General features: G+C 40.4%; 4 protein-coding genes across 7 annotated transcripts in view; all 4 read right to left on the bottom strand.

The window, feature by feature from the left end:
- LOC103511843 (protein N-terminal asparagine amidohydrolase) overlaps window positions 1-17842 on the bottom strand; it is a 51334-nt gene that overhangs the window by 25388 nt on the left and 8104 nt on the right. The window lies entirely within an intron of this gene.
- On the bottom strand, window positions 3012-17805 carry LOC103511830 (cytochrome P450 4g15-like). 4 transcript variants are annotated; one of them, XM_026825472.1, is made up of 2 exons: window positions 16146-17805; window positions 3012-3382 (listed from the first exon to the last, which is right to left on the bottom strand). In XM_026825472.1, the coding sequence occupies exons 1-2, from the start codon at window positions 17566-17568 to the stop codon at window positions 3111-3113; spliced, it is 1695 nt and encodes a 564-aa protein (XP_026681273.1). In that variant the 5' UTR covers window positions 17569-17805; the 3' UTR covers window positions 3012-3110. The 4 variants fall into 4 exon arrangements, with proteins under 4 accessions (XP_026681273.1, XP_017300623.1, XP_026681274.1 ...); XM_017445134.2 differs by lacking the exon at window positions 3012-3382 and adding an exon at window positions 15403-15970 and having other exon boundaries at window positions 16135-17804; XM_026825473.1 differs by lacking the exon at window positions 3012-3382 and adding an exon at window positions 15403-16093 and having other exon boundaries at window positions 16258-17803.
- Window positions 3400-10735, bottom strand: LOC103511829 (cytochrome P450 4g15). The gene is made up of 3 exons (XM_026825475.1): window positions 9645-10735; window positions 3870-4404; window positions 3400-3787 (listed from the first exon to the last, which is right to left on the bottom strand). The coding sequence occupies exons 1-3, from the start codon at window positions 10489-10491 to the stop codon at window positions 3400-3402; spliced, it is 1770 nt and encodes a 589-aa protein (XP_026681276.1). The 5' UTR covers window positions 10492-10735.
- LOC108252711 (cytochrome P450 4g15-like) lies at window positions 11531-12621 on the bottom strand. The gene is made up of 3 exons (XM_026825468.1): window positions 12125-12621; window positions 11749-11998; window positions 11531-11608 (listed from the first exon to the last, which is right to left on the bottom strand). The coding sequence occupies exons 1-3, from the start codon at window positions 12415-12417 to the stop codon at window positions 11531-11533; spliced, it is 621 nt and encodes a 206-aa protein (XP_026681269.1). The 5' UTR covers window positions 12418-12621.

Below are 17842 nucleotides of genomic sequence, written 5' to 3'. Positions count from 1 at the left end.
AGGGAAGAAGAGGAAAGGGAGGGAGAGAGAGAGAGAGAGAGAGAGAGAGAGGAAGAGTGAGTGAAGAGAGAGGAAAAGAGGGGGAGGGAGAGAGAGAGGAAGAAGATAAAAGCATGTGAGAAAAAAAGAGAGAAAATAAGATTTTGGATACCATAGAGATAGATAAAGAATTAGAGGTGATGATATTAAAAGATCTTAAACAAATTGTATTAGAGATACCCACGCACGAGAAAAATATATTTAGAGCTCAGGCTCACACGACTTTGTATTTCGAACAAACAATTTTACGCGTGAACGCTTGGCTGCAGACATTGTATTGGAGATGAAAGAAAAAGACAGCATGAGAGTGGTTTGTGTATACCTATGTGTGAGTGAGAAAACAGAGAGGAAAAGGAAGAGAGAGAGATAGAGGGAGAAAAGGAGAGGAAGAGAGAAAGAGGGGTGAAGAGGGAGGAAGAGATAAAGTTCTAATATGTGAAAAAGGTTGTGAGCCCACCTTCACCAAGGTGAAGCCTCTCGCCTCACCATCGATGCAGAGGGAAACCATGACACATACATACAGCGGGGTACAGGAGTAAACTCAGTTTCGAAAAATAAATCCCTCGGGACGTTGTTACCGATACAAGATCAAGCAACAACTGAAGAAATCGACAACTTCGACCAGTGTTGGCCAGTGCATTGAATTTGTTTCTGCGGTTTAAAATACTAGTGATTTGATCGAGGAAACTCTAACTGCTAAGGTCTTATCGCCCCGAGCGCGAACAGAGAAGGAAGAAAGCTAGCTGTTTCAAGGACGAACTTGTCAGTGTAGGATTAAATCCGCCCCGCGCGGGAATCCAAACCACGACCTAGCACTTACAAGGCAGACGCACTACCTTCCAAGCAAACTAGGCTGGCTGCTCCAATTGAAAGAGAATAATGAGCAGTGGATCAGTTTCCCAAAAGGAAAATGCACCTAGAAACGAATTATAAAGATGTGTCCAAACCTCCAAACATAGTCGACCGGCCGTCGATCGATGTGGATCGACGTGTGGACGCAATTTGCGACTGACTAGTTGGGCTCGAAATTTTCTTGGCTTTTTCCCCAAAGAGGTTTTTTCTCTAGTGAGTCAGTCGTAAAATTAGCGATTTTCAAACCGTTTTTTCTACCCCTTCCGGTAAGGCTAGAACTTCGGAATTTCTAGGTTTTTTTCTCTCTAGAATAAAAATCGCTCACAACTCTTACTTCTTCTTAAAGATTAGAAATGGTTGACTAATGCCCGAGGCTACAATTTGAGGTTAAAATATTAATCCATGAGGACTTGAGCAAAATATGAGTATGTCCCATTCCCATCTGATGAGGGACATACTACGGGATGGGCATGCTACGACACAGACCACACGTGTCTAACGTAGCAGTTGTTTCATTGCTACGAAATAAAAACGGCGGTGAAACATTCATCTTTTTTTTCATATGCAAAGTCCAAACCGAACTATTCAGATGGTTCATCCAATGGGATTAATTTCAGGAGTAAAATATGGCTTTGGACGTAAACTCATCAAAACTTGATGCGTTAAACCATTTGGAGTATACTGGATAGTAACACAAAAAGCCCACTCCGAGGCTTAGGTGTAGGGGCAAACAGCCCTTAGGGATGGGTTGAGCTTCTACGAATCTAAGAATACTCGATGATCTAATTAGGTTATCTTTAAACTCTAATACACTTACACTTGTACAAATGATTGAAAAAAAATGAAAACAAAAAACAAATTTTCAATAATTTCTCCAAAGATAACGTATAATAAGTATAATAATAACTATACAGGTGTGAAAGCCCCTTTTTCCAACCAAAACATAGTTAGGAACTTTACAGGAAATCATTCAAGAAAATAAAAACTAAGACACTAAAAATAGTAAAATCCTATACACCATAAAGGTAATGTTACACCAAGCGCGCATCGTTTCGTTTGCAAACATTGCAAACGTTTGTAATCATTTTTCCACAAACATTGGCTTGCAAACAGCGTTCGTGTGTGCGCGGAGTTGATCCGGCTGCTGTCGGTTTAAAGGTAATATTACACCAAGCGCGCATTGTTTGCAAACGTTTGTGAACGTTTGATAACAATGCGCGCTTGGTGTAACTTTACCTTAAATAAAACAAGAATAAACACTAAAATAAGCTGGGTTTGATACAAAGTTCTACATATTATCATAATTATTGACATATTCCTTGTGAGACTAATCCGGATACGGATAACCCCAGCTTACCATTCCAACTTTTTTCGGGTATTGGATATCATATCGGTTTTGATTCCTCTAGAGACACACTAAAATAAGCTGGGTTTGATACAAAGTTCTACATATTATCATAATTATTGACATATTCCTTGTGAGACTTAATCCGGATACGGAGAACCCCAGCTTACCATTCCAACTTTTTTCGGGTATTGGATATCATATCGGTTTTGATTCCTCTAGAAGTCTAGACTCTAGAAAAATACGCGTCATTTTGGATATTTGCAAGTTCCAATGGTTTATGTACAAGCGCTAACACGTCACCTGGTTTTAACCAAATTTGTTCAGTTAGTTGTCATCATTCGTATTCTGTACATCAAAAGTGGTGTGGTAGAAAATGGCCCATGTCCTACCCTTGTCTAGACTCTAGAAAAATACGCGTCATTTTGGATATTTGCAAGTTCCAATGGTTTATGTACAAGCGCTAACACGTCACCTGGTTTTAAGCAATTTTGTTCAGTTAGTTGTCATCATTCTTATTCTGTACATCAAAAGTGGTGTGGTAGAAAATGGCCCATGTCCTACCCTTGAATGAGACTTAATCCGGATACGGATAACCCCAGCTTACCATTCCAACTTTTTTCGGGTATTGGATATCATATCGGTTTTGATTCCTCTAGACTCTAGAAAAATACGCGTCATTTTGGATATTTGCAAGTTCCAATAGTTTATGTACAAGCGCTAACACGTCACCTGGTTTTAACCAATTTTGTTCAGTTAGTTGTCATCATTCTTATTCTGTACATCAAAAGTGGTGTGGTAGAAAATGGCCCATGTCCTACCCTTGAATTAACTTTTCTCGTTTTCTCAATTGTTTTGTTTCCGATTGTAAAGTTTAGGCCACAGTTTGTTTCTTGCGGGGTGTAAGTTTGACTTTGAATCCATCTGTTCTCTTGAGAATTATATCCCCTTGGAGTTTCCAGTCTTCAAGTTTGGTTGGAGAATGTACTGTAAAGTTCCTTAGAATAGTAGAGAGGATCACTTTCAGTTTCAACATGGCGTATTTACGACCCACACAAGACCTGGGACCTGCACTGAACGGCACAAAGGAATAGTAATGTCGGTTAGCACACTTCTCAGGAAGGAAGTTATCTGGGTTGTAAACATCTGGGTTGGGATAAAGTTTAGGCCACAGTTTGTTTCTTGCGGGGTGTAAGTTTGACTTTGAATCCATCTGTTCTCTTGAGAATTATATCCCCTTGGAGTTTCCAGTCTTCAAGTTTGGTTGGAGAATGTACTGTAAAGTTCCTTAGAATAGTAGAGAGGATCACTTTCAGTTTCAACATGGCGTACTTACGACCCACACAAGACCTGGGACCTGCACTGAACGGAACAAAGGAATAGTAATGTCGGTTAGCACACTTCTCAGGAAGGAAGTTATCTGGGTTGTAGACATCTGGGTTGGGGTAGGTGTCAGGTTGGCGATGAATTTTATAAGTTCCGATGACGACAGTACAATTAGCAGGGATGGTTAAGTCACAACTGTTCAGCTTGACTTCTTGCTGAAGTTCCCTAGCAATAACCGATGACAACAGTACAATTAGCAGGGATGGTTAAGTCACAACTGTTCAGCTTGACTTCTTGCTGAAGTTCCCTAGCAATAACGGGTACAGGTGGGAACATACGAAGGGTTTCCATAATGCAACGTTCCATGTATTTCATCTCCAGGGTATCTTGGAAGGTGCAGGGGCGGTCGGAATCACCGAAAATCTCATCGATTTCTTGGATCACTTTGGCCTGGATCTCAGGATGAGTTCCCATGACACAGAGGAAGAAAGAACTTCCGGCAGCTGTGGTGTCATGACCTTCGAACATAATAGTGTCGACTTGCTCTTTGATTTCTTCATCAGTCAACACAACGCCATTCTGAGCGCTTTCAATCAGAAGGTCCAGGAAAGCCAGACGCTTTTTCTCACCCACATCTTCGTCAACATCCAAATCATCCTTGAGTCCTGAGCTCTGTCCATAGCTGAGTCCTTCCACTACAGTCTTGTCCTTTACCTTCTCTTCTGCTTTCTTTTCTTCTTTGATACCGATAGTCGGAATGGGGATACTATTCAGCATAGCGCTCTTGTTCTTTTCATAGGTTTCCTTCTTCTTTTTTAGTACTTGCGTCCTTCCACTACAGTCTTGTCCTTCACCTTCTCTTCTGCTTTCTTTTCTTCTTTGATACCGACAGTCGGCATGGGGATACTATTCAGCATAGCGCTCTTGTTCTTTTCATAGGTTTCCTTCTTCTTTTTTAGTACTTGCTTGGTTAGAGTGTGAATGATATTAAGCAGTCTTGCTTGGTCCTTTGCGTAAGATGTTAGATTGAAAAGGAAGTCAGGTCGAAGCCAGACCTTGGTGGATCGGATATGCAGAATGTGACACATCTTCATGACAGCCATGGCGTATTCAAAACCAGATTGATTTTGGGTTTTCTTGTTGACACCCATCGCGGTTTCAAGCAAGATTTCCACGGTACACTCACTCATATAGTCGTGGCAATCGAATGCTTCTCCGTTGTGTTTTCTCATCTTTTCGACAACAGCGCGGGAGTTCTGGTTGAACAAGTCCAAGAAGCTCTTCAGTACATTCAAATGGAAAGTGGGAGCAATCAGTTTACGGTGGGCACGCCATTTTTCTCCAGTGGAAATCAAAAGACCATTTCCCAGCCAGGGCTTGAAGAATCTGTATTCGGGGGACTTGTCAATGTGAACATGACTTGACAGAATGATCTCAACGTCCCGGGGATCCTTCAATAAAATGATAAGTCTGGGACCAAACCAAATTTTTACAACGGTATCTAAAAATTTTTCCTCCACCTGAAGTCATTGGTCCGTGTGTCTGTCTGTAAACAAAATATCTCGAGAAAGGTAAGAGCTAGAGACTTGAAATTTGGTATGTAGCTGTGAAATGGGACAAGGATGCGACACTTTTGGTTAAGACCGGTGCAACGCTTGGCGGCATTTTACCGCTTTTTGGCGGTTTTCGCTGTAATTTAACAATATCTCGGGAACGGTATGAGCGAGCTAGAGACTTGAAATTTGGTATGTAGTTCACAAATGTAACAAGGATGTAACACAAAACGTTTGGTTGAGATAGGTGCTGTGGTTAACGGTATTTTGACCGCTTTTTGCCGGTTTTCGACCGTTTTTTTTTTTTTTTTTTTTTTTTTTTTTTTTTTTTTTTTTTTTTTTTTTTTTGCTTACCAAAACTTACCCAATGATGTTAATATTGGTATTTTTCACTCGGAAATGTTCGGAACTTACTAAAACTTACCCACTGATGTTACTATGGCATTTTTCACACTGAAATTATCGGAACTTACCAAATCTTACGCAATAATGTTATTATGGTATTTTAAACTCGGGAATGACCCGAACTTACTAAAACTTACGTAATGATGTTACTATGGTATTTTTCACTCGGAAACGACCCGAACTTACTAAAACTTACCCAAATATATTACTATGGTGTTTTTCACTCAGAAATAACCCAAACTCACCAAACCTTATCTAATGATGTTACTATGCCTATTGTCTTTGTACTTTGTTGCGCTACGCTCATACGTCATATTATGTTAAGTTTCTGCAAAAAGTTATGAGATCCCCCCAAAAAATGCCACTTCGTGGCATAAAAAAGACCCCGCCAAGTCGTTCCTCCCAAAATAAATCAAGTGCCCACAAAAAATAAACAAAACTCTATCCCACCCCAAAAAAGATTAGAAATCAATTTTGTACCCCGCCTTTTATTCACTTCATAATTTGTGTCCTACTTCACGTAGTACCTACCTTTCTTTCCCCTCATTGCACTCCTCTTTCTCTAATATTACTTCTGCTTCACTGCATTGGCGGCGTGCCATCGATTTATTTTTAAAGCATTGCACGCCGCCAATGCAGTGAAGCAGAAGTGAGATTAGAGGAAAGAGGAGTGCAATGAGGGTAAAGAAAGGTAGGTGGCACGCCGCCAATGCAGTGAAGCAGAAGTAATATTAGAGGAAAGAGGAGTGCAATGAGGGGAAAGAAAGGTAGGTACTACGTGAAGGAGGAGCACACAAATTATGAAGTGAATAAAAGGCGGGGTACAAAATTGATTTCTAAACTTTTTTGGGGTGGGATGGAGTTTTGTTTATTTTTGTGGGCACTTGATTTATTTTGGGAGGAACGACTTGGCGGGGTCTTTTTTATGCCACGAAGTGGTATTTTTTTGGGGGTTCATTATACGAATCGTGCAATACCTTTTCACGGACGAATCTTGCACCCGAACTTGACACGAATGCACGAATCGTGTCTTTCCCGGTTCACGTTCAAGATATTGAGCTACACGTTCGTCGAACTTCTTTAGTATGTTACTTTCTGAGCTGCATTTAGGAGCTTCCGGAAGCTCCCGAATCGCAGCTCTGTACACACATAGTTCACCCTAACCGGGGCGAACTTCATCCCAAACAGTTAAGATTCGTTCTCGAAACGGCTGGTTTTCTCCTATCCTCTCCTTTCCTTTTCGTTTTCGGCACGATAAGACTTCCGTTTTTAAGGTGTGTCCATAAATAGTCGACCGGCCATCGATCGATGTCGACTGAACCGTCCACACTGCCTCGACAACATAGATTCACCTCGTCGATTGATGGCTGGTCGATTAAGTTTGAACACTCCTGTACAGTTGCTTCCTTCTATCAAACCTAAAAAAAAAGTTAAAGGCAAAAAATTGTGCTGCAGAGTGCACACCCGAAGTTTGTAAAGTGAGTAGGAGCAACATAGATTCACCTCGTCGATTGATGGCTGGTCGATTAAGTTTGAACACTCCTGTACAGTTGCTTCCTTCTATCAAACCTACATTAAAATTAAGAGGAACAAGGCAGATTGTTAAGCCTTATGCTTTTGATGATGGAGCTGGCTTGATGTGTATTGATGATTGAAGTATCTTAATAAATAAAATTAGAAAACCTTTTTAATTAAAAAAAAAACACACGTTCGTCGAACTTCTTTAGTATGTTACTTTCTGAGCTGCATTTAGGAGCTTCCGGAAGCTCCCGAATTGCAGCTCTGTACACACATAGTTCACCCCAACCGGGGTGAACTTCATCCCAAACAGTTAAGATTCGTTCTCGAAACGGCTGGTTTTCTCCTATCCTCTCCTTCCCTTTTCGTTTTCGGCACGATGAGACTTCCGTTGTCAAGGTGTGTCCACAAATAGTCGACCGGCCGTCGATCGACGTCAACTGAACCGTCCACACTGCCTCGACAACATAGATTCACCTCGTCGATTGATGGCTGGTCGATTAAGTTTGAACACTCCTGTACAGTTGCTTCCTTCTATCAAACAAGGTATCAAACCTTTTTTCCTATCCTGTCTTCCTTCTCTCTTCGATTTCGGGACGATAAGACCATAGCAGTTACAGTTCCCTCTATCAAACCTCTTAAAAACACTAACTTCCAAGCAAACTAGGCTGGCTGCTTCAATTGAAAGAGAATAACGAGCAGTGGTCAGTTTCCCAAAAGGAAAATGCACCTAGAAACGAATTATAAATTATAAAGATGTGTCCAAACCTACAAACATAGTCGACCGGCCGTCGATCCACATCGATCCACAGTAAATTCACATCGATCGACGGCCTTCAACTATGTGTGGACGCAATTTGCGACTGACTAGTTGGGCTCGAAATTTTCTTGGCTTTTTCCCCCAAAGAGGTTTTTTTTCTCTCTAGAATAAAAATCGATCACAACTCTTACTTCTTCTTAAAGATTAGAAATGGTTGACTAATGCCCGAGGCTACATTTTGAGATTAAAATATTAATCCATGAGGACTTGAACAAAATATGAGTATGTCCCATTCCCATCTGAAGAGGGACATACTACGGGATGGGCATGCTACGACATAGACCACACGTGTCTAACGTAGCAGTTGTTTCATAGCTACGAAATAAAAACGGCGGTGAAACATTCATCTTTTTCATATGCAAAGTCCAAACCGAACTATTCAGATGGTTCATCCAATGGGATTAATTTCAAGTGTAAAATATGGCTTTGGACGAAAACTCATCAAAACTTGATGCGTTAAACCATTTGGATTGGATAGTAACACAAAAAGCCCACTCCGAGGCTTAGGTGTAGGGGCAAACAGCCCTTAGGGATGGGTTGAGCTTCTACGAATCTAAGAATACTCGATGATCTAATTAGGTTATCTTTAAACTCTAATACACTTACACTTGTACAAATGATTGAAAAAAAATGAAAACAAAAAACAAATTTTCAATAATTTCTCCAAAGATAACGTATAATAATAACTATACAGGTATGAAAGCCCCTTTTTCCAACCAAAACATAGTTAGGAACTTTACAGGAAATCATTCAAGAAAATAAAAACTAAGACACTAAAAATAGTAAAATCCTATACACCATAAAGGTAATATTACACCAAGCGCGCATTGTTTGTGAACGTTTGATAACAATGCGCGCTTGGTGTAACTTTACCTTAAATAAAACAAGAATAAACACTAAAATAAGCTGGGTTTGATACAAAGTTCTACATATTATCATAATTATTGACATATTCCTTGTGAGACTAATACAAAATTAAATGAAAATTGTAAAACAAATCATGGAAATTGATTCTTAAAATATTTTATACACCAAAATTTCAACTGAAATGAAAGAACAAATTAAGTTAAAACCCTAATCTTATTTAGAACCCTTTGTTTTCTTTTTAATCTCATGAAGTTTGTTGACATAAACCGATCGAAAACTATCAGAGATGTCAGAGATGTAGAATTTTCCATGTGAGTAGGAGATAAACTGGTTAAGACTATCCAATCCATCTATATGTATGAGTATGAAAAGATTATTCATATTTATGCAGATTATCTCAACTGTGCATCAATTTTTTCCCCTGTGACGTGATATGTGAGTCCGAATGGATGCATTGTTGGAGAAAGAAAATTTCTCCTAGCAATATTTATACGAGTGAAAAAATCGATTCAACATTTTCCTCGGTAAAAAAGATTCACAATCATAAAAATTACTTACAATCTTAATCAAAAATCTCATAAAGTAATTATTTGCCATTTTCTGCTACACTGGTGTCCAGAATCCGCACTTTCCGATAAAAACTTATTTGGGTGGAAGAGCTCACAATGTGAGAAGTCTGTCCGTAAAGCCTTATTGGTTTAGACAGCAGAATTGTAAGCAGCCCATATGGGAGATTTCATCAGGATTTCGAATGGGTCAGATTACATGAGAGAGAGAAAAAAAAAAACCAATTTTGATACCTGCTAATGCGTAAGGGGGAACTGTAACAACGAAGTCATATCGTCCCAAAATAGAGAGTTTAGGAGCAAGCCAGCCTTCCCAAGAACGAACCTTATCTCGACAGTCGGCATGGGGATACTATTCAGGATAGCGCTCTTGTTCTTTTCATAGGTTTCCTTCTTTTTCTTCAATACTCGTTTGGTTAGAGTGTGAATGATATTAAGCAGTCTTGCTTGGTCCTTTGCGTAAGATGTTAGATTGAAAAGGAAGTCAGGTCGAAGCCAGACCTTGGTGGATCGGATATGCAGAATGTGACACATCTTCATGACAGCCATAGCGTATTCAAAACCAGATTGGTTTTGGGTTTTCTTGTTGACACCCATCGCGGTTTCGAGCAAGATTTCTACGGTACACTCACTCATATAGTCGTGGCAATCGAATGCTTCTCCGTTGTGTTTTCTCATCTTTTCGACAACAGCACGGGAGTTCTGGTTGAACAAGTCCAAGAAGCTCTTCAGTACATTCAAATGGAAAGTGGGAGCAATCAGTTTACGGTGGGCACGCCATTTTTCTCCAGTGGAAATCAAAAGACCATTTCCCAGCCAGGGCTTGAAGAATCTGTATTCAGGGGACTTGTCAATGTGGACATGACTTGACAGAATGATCTCAACGTCCCGGGGATCTTTCAAGAAGACGAGAAGTCTGGGGCCTACCCAAACTTTAACAACTGGTTTATCTTCCCATTCAAGTCCCAACTTATTCACTCGTGTGTAAATGTCATGAGGCGATCCTATGAATTCAAGTCCTTTCCCGACCAACGGCAATCCTTCAGGTCCAGGTAGCTTGGCAGCCAACTCGTACAATCTTCTCCGGGACATACGGTAGTAGACAACCCATAGTACCAGGGCGGGGACTATCAGGTAGGTGAAAAGCGTGGTGGCTGTCAGGCCAGAAGCAGCAACAACTTCAGCACTGGCGGTAGACATTTCGGATTTCTTCACCACGAAACAAAAAATACAAAAAATTCCGTCGTTGTTAACGTTGATGAAAGAAATTGTCTACAATCTCCAAAAATCTAAACTTAAAAACTCAACAAACTAAAAACTAACTTTTGATAAACCGAAAACCGAACTACTGGTTAGCGACGATCATTTGACCAATTGTGAGCACTGGTCAAATGGTTCTGAAGCTCAAACTTGTCTGATGCCCAAAACGTTGATGTCACATAGTTTAATATTAAAATTTTAAAATGTCACAAAAGGAGATACGGTTTTCCACATTTGCATACAATGTGTTCGTACGTGTTAAGGTCTGAAATATTCGGGTGACCTCTGGGATGAACGCTATTCATGAGAAAATACGGCAGTTCCTCTCAACTTTGGGAGTTTTGAAACGCTAAGTGTTGAAAAAAATCGTAAAAGTTGGGAATTTCAGAGGGACTTTTTGGTAGTATGCTGAAAAATCACAAAAAGCCCTCCAAACGTAACCCTAAGGTGAAACTCACGATAAGTGGGAACGAGCCTTTAATAGACACACGTGCGTTATTGGATTATAATAATTTATAAACTACAGAGTCTATAGACTACTGATAATTTTGTTTTAATATACCTATTTAGGTCTAAGTGATAATATTCTGCATTAGTAATTAGCTAATTAGAAATTTCGTCTTCCGTGTTCGATTCCTTTATTTTTTTTTTTTTAATCTAGAAAAATCCGGTGGGAACATCACTCGGCTTTGCTTATCCTATTGAATTATGCTCTTTTGGAGGTTTTAGGTATGGTCCTTTTCCCGTGTACAGACGGAGTCGGCGTTTTTCGTCAGCCTCTCAATCAGCCCTAACCAGGGTGACTGCTTTGGGCTGATATTTGGTTTTGGCTACAAATTTTACGAGTCCTTCTCGTCCTACGTCCTACAAAGCGAAGAACGCTTCTATGATTTCTATAAATGAGCTGTGTTCACACACACATAGTCGAACCCGTCGATCAACGTCGACTGAAACTGTAGACTGCCTCGACAACATAGTTTCACCTCGTCGCGTCGGTCGATCGGCGGCGTCGACTATGAGTGGACACAGCTTTAGGTTCACGGTAGACGGTATAGACCTTTTTGAAGAAAAAAATTCATTATACGAATCGTGCAATACCTTTTCACGGACGAATCTTCCTCCCGAATTTGACACGAATCGTGTCTTTCCCGGTTCACGTTCAAGATATTGAGCTACACGTGAAAAAAATGTATGGGCATGTGCTGAGCTGGGTGAGAGTGAGGATACAACAGCACGGGAGTTCTGGTTGAACAAGTCCAAGAAGCTCTTCAGTACATTCAAATGGAAAGTGGGAGCAATCAGTTTACGGTGGGTACGCCATTTTTCTCCAGTGGAAATCAAAAGACCATTTCCCAGCCAGGGCTTGAAGAATCTGTATTCGGGGGACTTATCAATGTGAACATGACTTGACAGAATGATCTCAACGTCCCGGGGATCCTTCAATAAAATGATAAGTCTGGGACCAAACCAAATTTTTACAACGGTATCTAAAAATTTTTCCTCCACCTGAAGTGCTCGCTTAAACAAACCATGAGGGCTTCTTCCCTCAACGTCCCGGGGATCCTTCAATAAAATGATAAGTCTGGGACCAAACCAAATTTTTACAACGGTATCTAAAAATTTTTCCTCCACCTCAAGTGCTCGCTTAAACAAACCATGAGGGCTTCTTCCAAATGCTTCATGTGCCACACCAATCAATGGCAATCCTTTAGGACCAGGTATCTTATCAGCCAACTCGTACAATCTTCTCCTGGACATACGATAGTAGGCAAACCATAGTACCAGAGCGGGGACTATCAGGTACACAAACAACGTGGTGGCTGTTAGGCCGGAAGCTGCAACAACTTCAGAACCGATGGAAGGCATTTTAGATTCCTTCACAGCGTCCAAAGTATGTATAAGAAACGTTGGAAAAAAAACTCGAATTAAAAGAAAGAAAAAAACTACAACTCTACGAAAAAAAAATTAGATCACAAGAAAAAATCCAACTGCGGATTTTCACCGACTATGCAGCCTATTTTTCGCACTGGTCAAATGGCTACTGAAGTTCAAGATCAACTGATGCTCCGTCAGTCGATGATGAGTAATCATCATTTGAACTTGAGAATCATCATTTGAACTTGACAATAGAGTGACACGAATATTTTTATTTGCATACAATGCCCGTGCAAATCCGGCGCGGCGCTGTTTTTACTCAAATTCGCAAAACGACCTGAATGTACACCATCCGCCTTTGACAGAAAAAGTTGTTCAGATTTGATTCTTTCTAGGGTTGGAAGTCACCTGTTGGAGGTTAATCTGTTCCTGCAGTGAAACATGCTCCAAGGCAACATATAGGTACCCACTCTGAGGCTTAGCTGTAGGGGCAACTGCCCCAAAGGATGGGTTAAGCTTGTACGAATCTACAAATGCAACATATGGCATACTCCAAGACCATAATATATCTCAAACAATAGTCTTCCTCTTCCAACTGATCAGTCATAATTAAGGATAAGGAGTGTCCACACACACACATAGTCGAACCCGTCGATCAACGTCGACTGAAACTGTAGACTGCCTCGACAACATAGTTTCACCTCGTCGCGTCGGTCGATCGGCGGCGTCGACTATGAGTGGACACAGCTTTAGGTTCACGGTAGACGGTATAGACCTTTTTGAAGAAAAAAATTCATTATACGAATCGTGCAATACCTTTTCACGGACGAATCTTCCTCCCGAATTTGACACGAATCGTGTCTTTCCCGGTTCACGTTCAAGATATTGAGCTACACGTGAAAAAAATGTATGGGCATGTGCTGAGCTGGGTGAGAGTGAGGATTGAGTTCTCAATTCTGAAAGCTGTCTCATTAAAATTAAGAGGAACAAGGCAGATTGTTAAGCCTTATGCTTTTGATGATGGAGCTGGCTTGATGTGTATTGATGATTGAAGTATCTTAATAAATAAAATTAGAAAACCTTTTTAATTAAAAAAAAAACACACGTTCGTCGAACTTCTTTAGTATGTTACTTTCTGAGCTGCATTTAGGAGCTTCCGGAAGCTCCCGAATTGCAGCTCTGTACACACATAGTTCACCCCAACCGGGGTGAACTTCATCCCAAACAGTTAAGATTCGTTCTCGAAACGGCTGGTTTTCTCCTATCCTCTCCTTCCCTTTTCGTTTTCGGCACGATGAGACTTCCGTTGTTAAGGTGTGTCCATAAATAGTCGACCGGCCATCGATCGATGTCGACTGAACCGTCCACACTGCCTCGACAACATAGATTCACCTCGTCGATTGATGGCTGGTCGATTAAGTTTGAACACTCCTGTACAGTTGCTTCCTTCTATCAAACCTAAGAAAAAAAAAGTTAAAGGCAAAAAATTGTGCTGCAGAGTGCACACCCGAAGTTTGTAAAGTGAGTAGGAGATAAACTGGTTAAGACTATCCAATCCATCCATATGTATGAGTATGACAAGATTATTCATATTTATGCAGATTATCTCACCTGTGCATCAATTTTTTCCCCTGTGACGTGATATGTGAGTCCGAATGGGTGCATTGTTGGAGAAAGAAAATTTCTACTAGCAATATTTATACGAGTGAAAAAATCGATTCAACATTTTCCTCGGGAAAAGGATTCACAATCAGGAAATAATAAAAATTGCTTACAATCTTAATCAAAAATCTCATAAAGTAATTATTTGCAATTTTCTGCTACACTGGTGTCCAGAATCCGCACTTTCCGATAAAAACTCATTTGGGTGGAAGAGCTCACAATGTGAGAAGTTTGTCAGTAAAGCCTTATGGGTTTAGACAGCAGAATTGTAAGCAGCCCATATGGGAGATCTCATCAGGATTTCGAATGGGTCAGATTACATGAGAAAAAAAACCAATTTTGATGCCTGCTAATGCGTAAGGGGGAACTGTAACAACGAAGTCTTATCGTCCCAAAATAGAGAGTTTAGTAGCAAGCCAGCCTTCCCAAGAACGAATCTTATCTGTTAAGGATAAGTTCTTCCTGGGTGGGAATCGAACCCGCAACATAGCGCTCACAGGGATGGCGCGCTACCTCCAATCTGACTAAAAAGGTCAATGAGATGGAAGTAAGGCCGGCCATTCACTATAAGGTAGACCTGACAGGTACGCCTGAACAGGTGCGCCTATCAAATATTCTTGATAGTGTATGGCAGCAATAATAAGTCTCTAAGGCGATCTGTCAGGTGTCAGTTCTGCTGATAGTGACTGGTCGGCCTTATTTGACGCAAGTCGTTAATGTACTTTTCACTAATGAGCCAATCGCCCATTGCTATTTTTCCTGCATTTTACACATCTCATAGATTACCAACCATCACAGTTCGATCTATCAATGATACATAGTCATGTTGCATTCTGTTCAATAGATGGGGGATCCTGCCCCAGAATTGTAGAAAAGAAAATCAACAACACAAGAATTGCTTCAAAACATAAAATAACAATAAAAGAATTCCAATTTATTTTGAACAAAATTAACCAATCATCACAGTTCGATCTATCAATGATACATAGTCATGTTGCATTCTGTTCAATAGATGGGGGATCCTGCCCCAGAATTGTAGAATCAACAACACAAGAATTGCTTCAAAACATAAAATAACAATAAAAGAATTCCAATTTATTTTGAACAAAATTAAATGAAAATTGTAAAACAAATCATGGAAATTGATTCTTAAAATATTTTATACACCAAAATTTCAACTGAAATGAAAGAACAAATTAAGTTAAAACCCTAATCTTATTTAGAACCCTTTGTTTTCTTTTTAATCTCATGAAGTTTGACATAAACCGATCGAAAACTATCAGAGATGTAGAATTTTCCATTTCTTATTTAGAACCCTTTGTTTTCTTTTTAATCTCATGAAGTTTGACATAAACCGATCGAAAACTATCAGAGATGTAGAATTTTCCATGGGATCATTCCGTCCTCTATTTTATAGAGAAACTTATGAATCACATGATGTGAATTCATTTCATCATCAACAATATCCGCTCACAGTTTCAATATTTCTTTATGTGACTTGGATGTCATAAAGAAAAAAATAAAACATGTAAGCGGAGTGAAAAATGCCATAAAAATAAAAACAGTTTGTACAAAAAATCAAAATATAAACATGGTCAAATGAAAGAGAAGTAACAACGGTTTAGGCCACAGTTTGTTTCTTGCGGGGTTTCAGCTGGATTTTGAATCCATCTGTTCTCTTGAGGATAATGTCAGCTTGAAGCTTCCAGTCTTCAAGTTTGGTTGGAGAGTGTACTGTAAAGTTCCTTAGAATAGTAGAGAGGATCACTTTCAGTTTCAACATGGCGTACTTACGTCCCACACAAGACCTGGGACCTGCACTGAACGGAACAAAGGAATAGTAATGTCGGTTAGCACAATTCTCAGGAAGGAAGTTATCTGGGTTGTAAACATCTGGGTTGGGATAGGTGTCAGGTTGGCGATGAAGCTTGACAGTTGCGATGACAACAGTACACTTAGCCGGGATGGACAAGTCACAACTGTTTAGCTTGACTTCTTGCTGAAGTTCCCTAGCAATTCACAATTCTCAGGAAGGAAGTTATCTGGGTTGTAAACATCTGGGTTGGGATAGGTGTCAGGTTGGCGATGAAGCTTGACAGTTGCGATTACAACAGTACACTTAGCTGGGATGGACAAGTCACAACTGTTTAGCTTGACTTCTTGCTGAAGTTCCCTAGCAATAATGGGTACTGGTGGGAACATACGAAGGGTTTCCATAATACAACGTTCCAGGTATTTCATCTCCAGGGTATCTTGGAAGGTGCAGGGGCGGTCGGAATCACCGAAAATCTCGTCGATTTCTTGGATCACTTTGGCCTGGATCTCAGGATGAGTTCCCATGACACAGAGGAAGAAAGAACTTCCGGCAGCTGTGGTGTCATGACCTTCGAACATAATAGTGTCTACTTGCTCTTTGATTTCTTCATCAGTCAACACAACGCCATTCTGAGCGCTTTCAATCAGAAGGTCCAGGAAAGCCAGACGCTTTTTCTCACCCACATCTTCGTCAACATCCAAATCATCCTTGAGTCCTGAGCTCTGTCCATAGCTGAGTCCTTCCACTACAGTCTTGTCCTTCACCTTCTCTTCTGCTTTCTTTTCTTCTTTGATACCGATAGTCGGAATGGGGATACTATTCAGCATAGCGCTCTTGTTCTTTTCATAGGTTTCCTTCTTCTTTTTTAGTACTTGCTTGGTTAGAGTGTGAATGATATTAAGCAGTCTTGCTTGGTCCTTTGCGTAAGATGTTAGATTGAAAAGGAAGTCAGGTCGAAGCCAGACCTTGGTGGATCGGATATGCAGAATGTGACACATCTTCATGACAGCCATAGCGTATTCAAAACCAGATTGGTTTTGGGTTTTCTTGTTGACACCCATCGCGGTTTCGAGCAAGATTTCTACGGTACACTCACTCATATAGTCGTGGCAATCGAATGCTTCTCCGTTGTGTTTTCTCATCTTTTCGACAACAGCACGGGAGTTCTGGTTGAACAAGTCCAAGAAGCTCTTCAGTACATTCAAATGGAAAGTGGGAGCAATCAGTTTACGGTGGGCACGCCATTTTTCTCCAGTGGAAATCAAAAGACCATTTCCCAGCCAGGGCTTGAAGAATCTGTATTCAGGGGACTTGTCAATGTGGACATGACTTGACAGAATGATCTCAACGTCCCGGGGATCTTTCAAGAAGACGAGAAGTCTGGGGCCTACCCAAACTTTAACAACTGGTTTATCTTCCCATTCAAGTCCCAACTTATTCACTCGTGTGTAAATGTCATGAGGCGATCCTATGAATTCAAGTCCTTTCCCGACCAACGGCAATCCTTCAGGTCCAGGTAGCTTGGCAGCCAACTCGTACAATCTTCTCCGGGACATACGGTAGTAGACAACCCATAGTACCAGGGCGGGGACTATCAGGTAGGTGAAAAGCGTGGTGGCTGTCAGGCCAGAAGCAGCAACAACTTCAGCACTGGCGGTAGACATTTCGGATTTCTTCACCACGAAACAAAAAATACAAAAAATTCCGTCGTTGTTAACGTTGATGAAAGAAATTGTCTACAATCTCCAAAAATCTAAACTTAAAAACTCAACAAACTAAAAACTAACTTTTGATAAACCGAAAACCGAACTACTGGTTAGCGACGATCATTTGACCAATTGTGAGCACTGGTCAAATGGTTCTGAAGCTCAAACTTGTCTGATGCCCAAAACGTTGATGTCACATAGTTTAATATTAAAAATTTAAAATGTCACAAAA

The sequence above is a fragment of the Diaphorina citri genome, unplaced genomic scaffold, assembly GCF_000475195.1.
Source record: "Diaphorina citri unplaced genomic scaffold, Diaci psyllid genome assembly version 1.1 scaffold757, whole genome shotgun sequence".
Taxonomy (NCBI): domain Eukaryota; kingdom Metazoa; phylum Arthropoda; class Insecta; order Hemiptera; family Psyllidae; genus Diaphorina; species Diaphorina citri.
This window is presented reverse-complemented; position numbering and strand designations above follow the sequence as displayed.

Excerpts from the sequence above, each read along its gene's own strand:
- LOC103511829 (XM_026825475.1), bottom strand. The coding sequence starts at position 10,491 with ATGTCTACCGCCAGTGCTGAAGTTGTTGCTGCTTCTGGCCTGACAGCC. Across the intron at positions 4,405-9,644 it reads CAAGAGCGCTATCCTGAATA|ACTGTAGTGGAAGGACGCAA; the intron begins GTATCCCCATGC and ends GTGAAGGACAAG. Across the intron at positions 3,788-3,869 it reads CCTGTACCCGTTATTGCTAG|GGAACTTCAGCAAGAAGTCA; the intron begins GGAACTTCAGCA and ends GGTTATTGCTAG.
- LOC108252711 (XM_026825468.1), bottom strand. The coding sequence starts at position 12,417 with ATGCCTTCCATCGGTTCTGAAGTTGTTGCAGCTTCCGGCCTAACAGCC. Across the intron at positions 11,999-12,124 it reads TTTGGTCCCAGACTTATCAT|TTTATTGAAGGATCCCCGGG; the intron begins TTTATTGAAGGA and ends CAGACTTATCAT. Across the intron at positions 11,609-11,748 it reads TCTCACCCAGCTCAGCACAT|GTCTATACCGTCTACCGTGA; the intron begins GCCCATACATTT and ends TTCTTCAAAAAG.
- LOC103511830 (XM_026825472.1), bottom strand. The coding sequence starts at position 17,568 with ATGTCTACCGCCAGTGCTGAAGTTGTTGCTGCTTCTGGCCTGACAGCC. Across the intron at positions 3,383-16,145 it reads TGACACCTATCCCAACCCAG|ATGTTTACAACCCAGATAAC; the intron begins ATGTTTACAACC and ends ATCCCAACCCAG.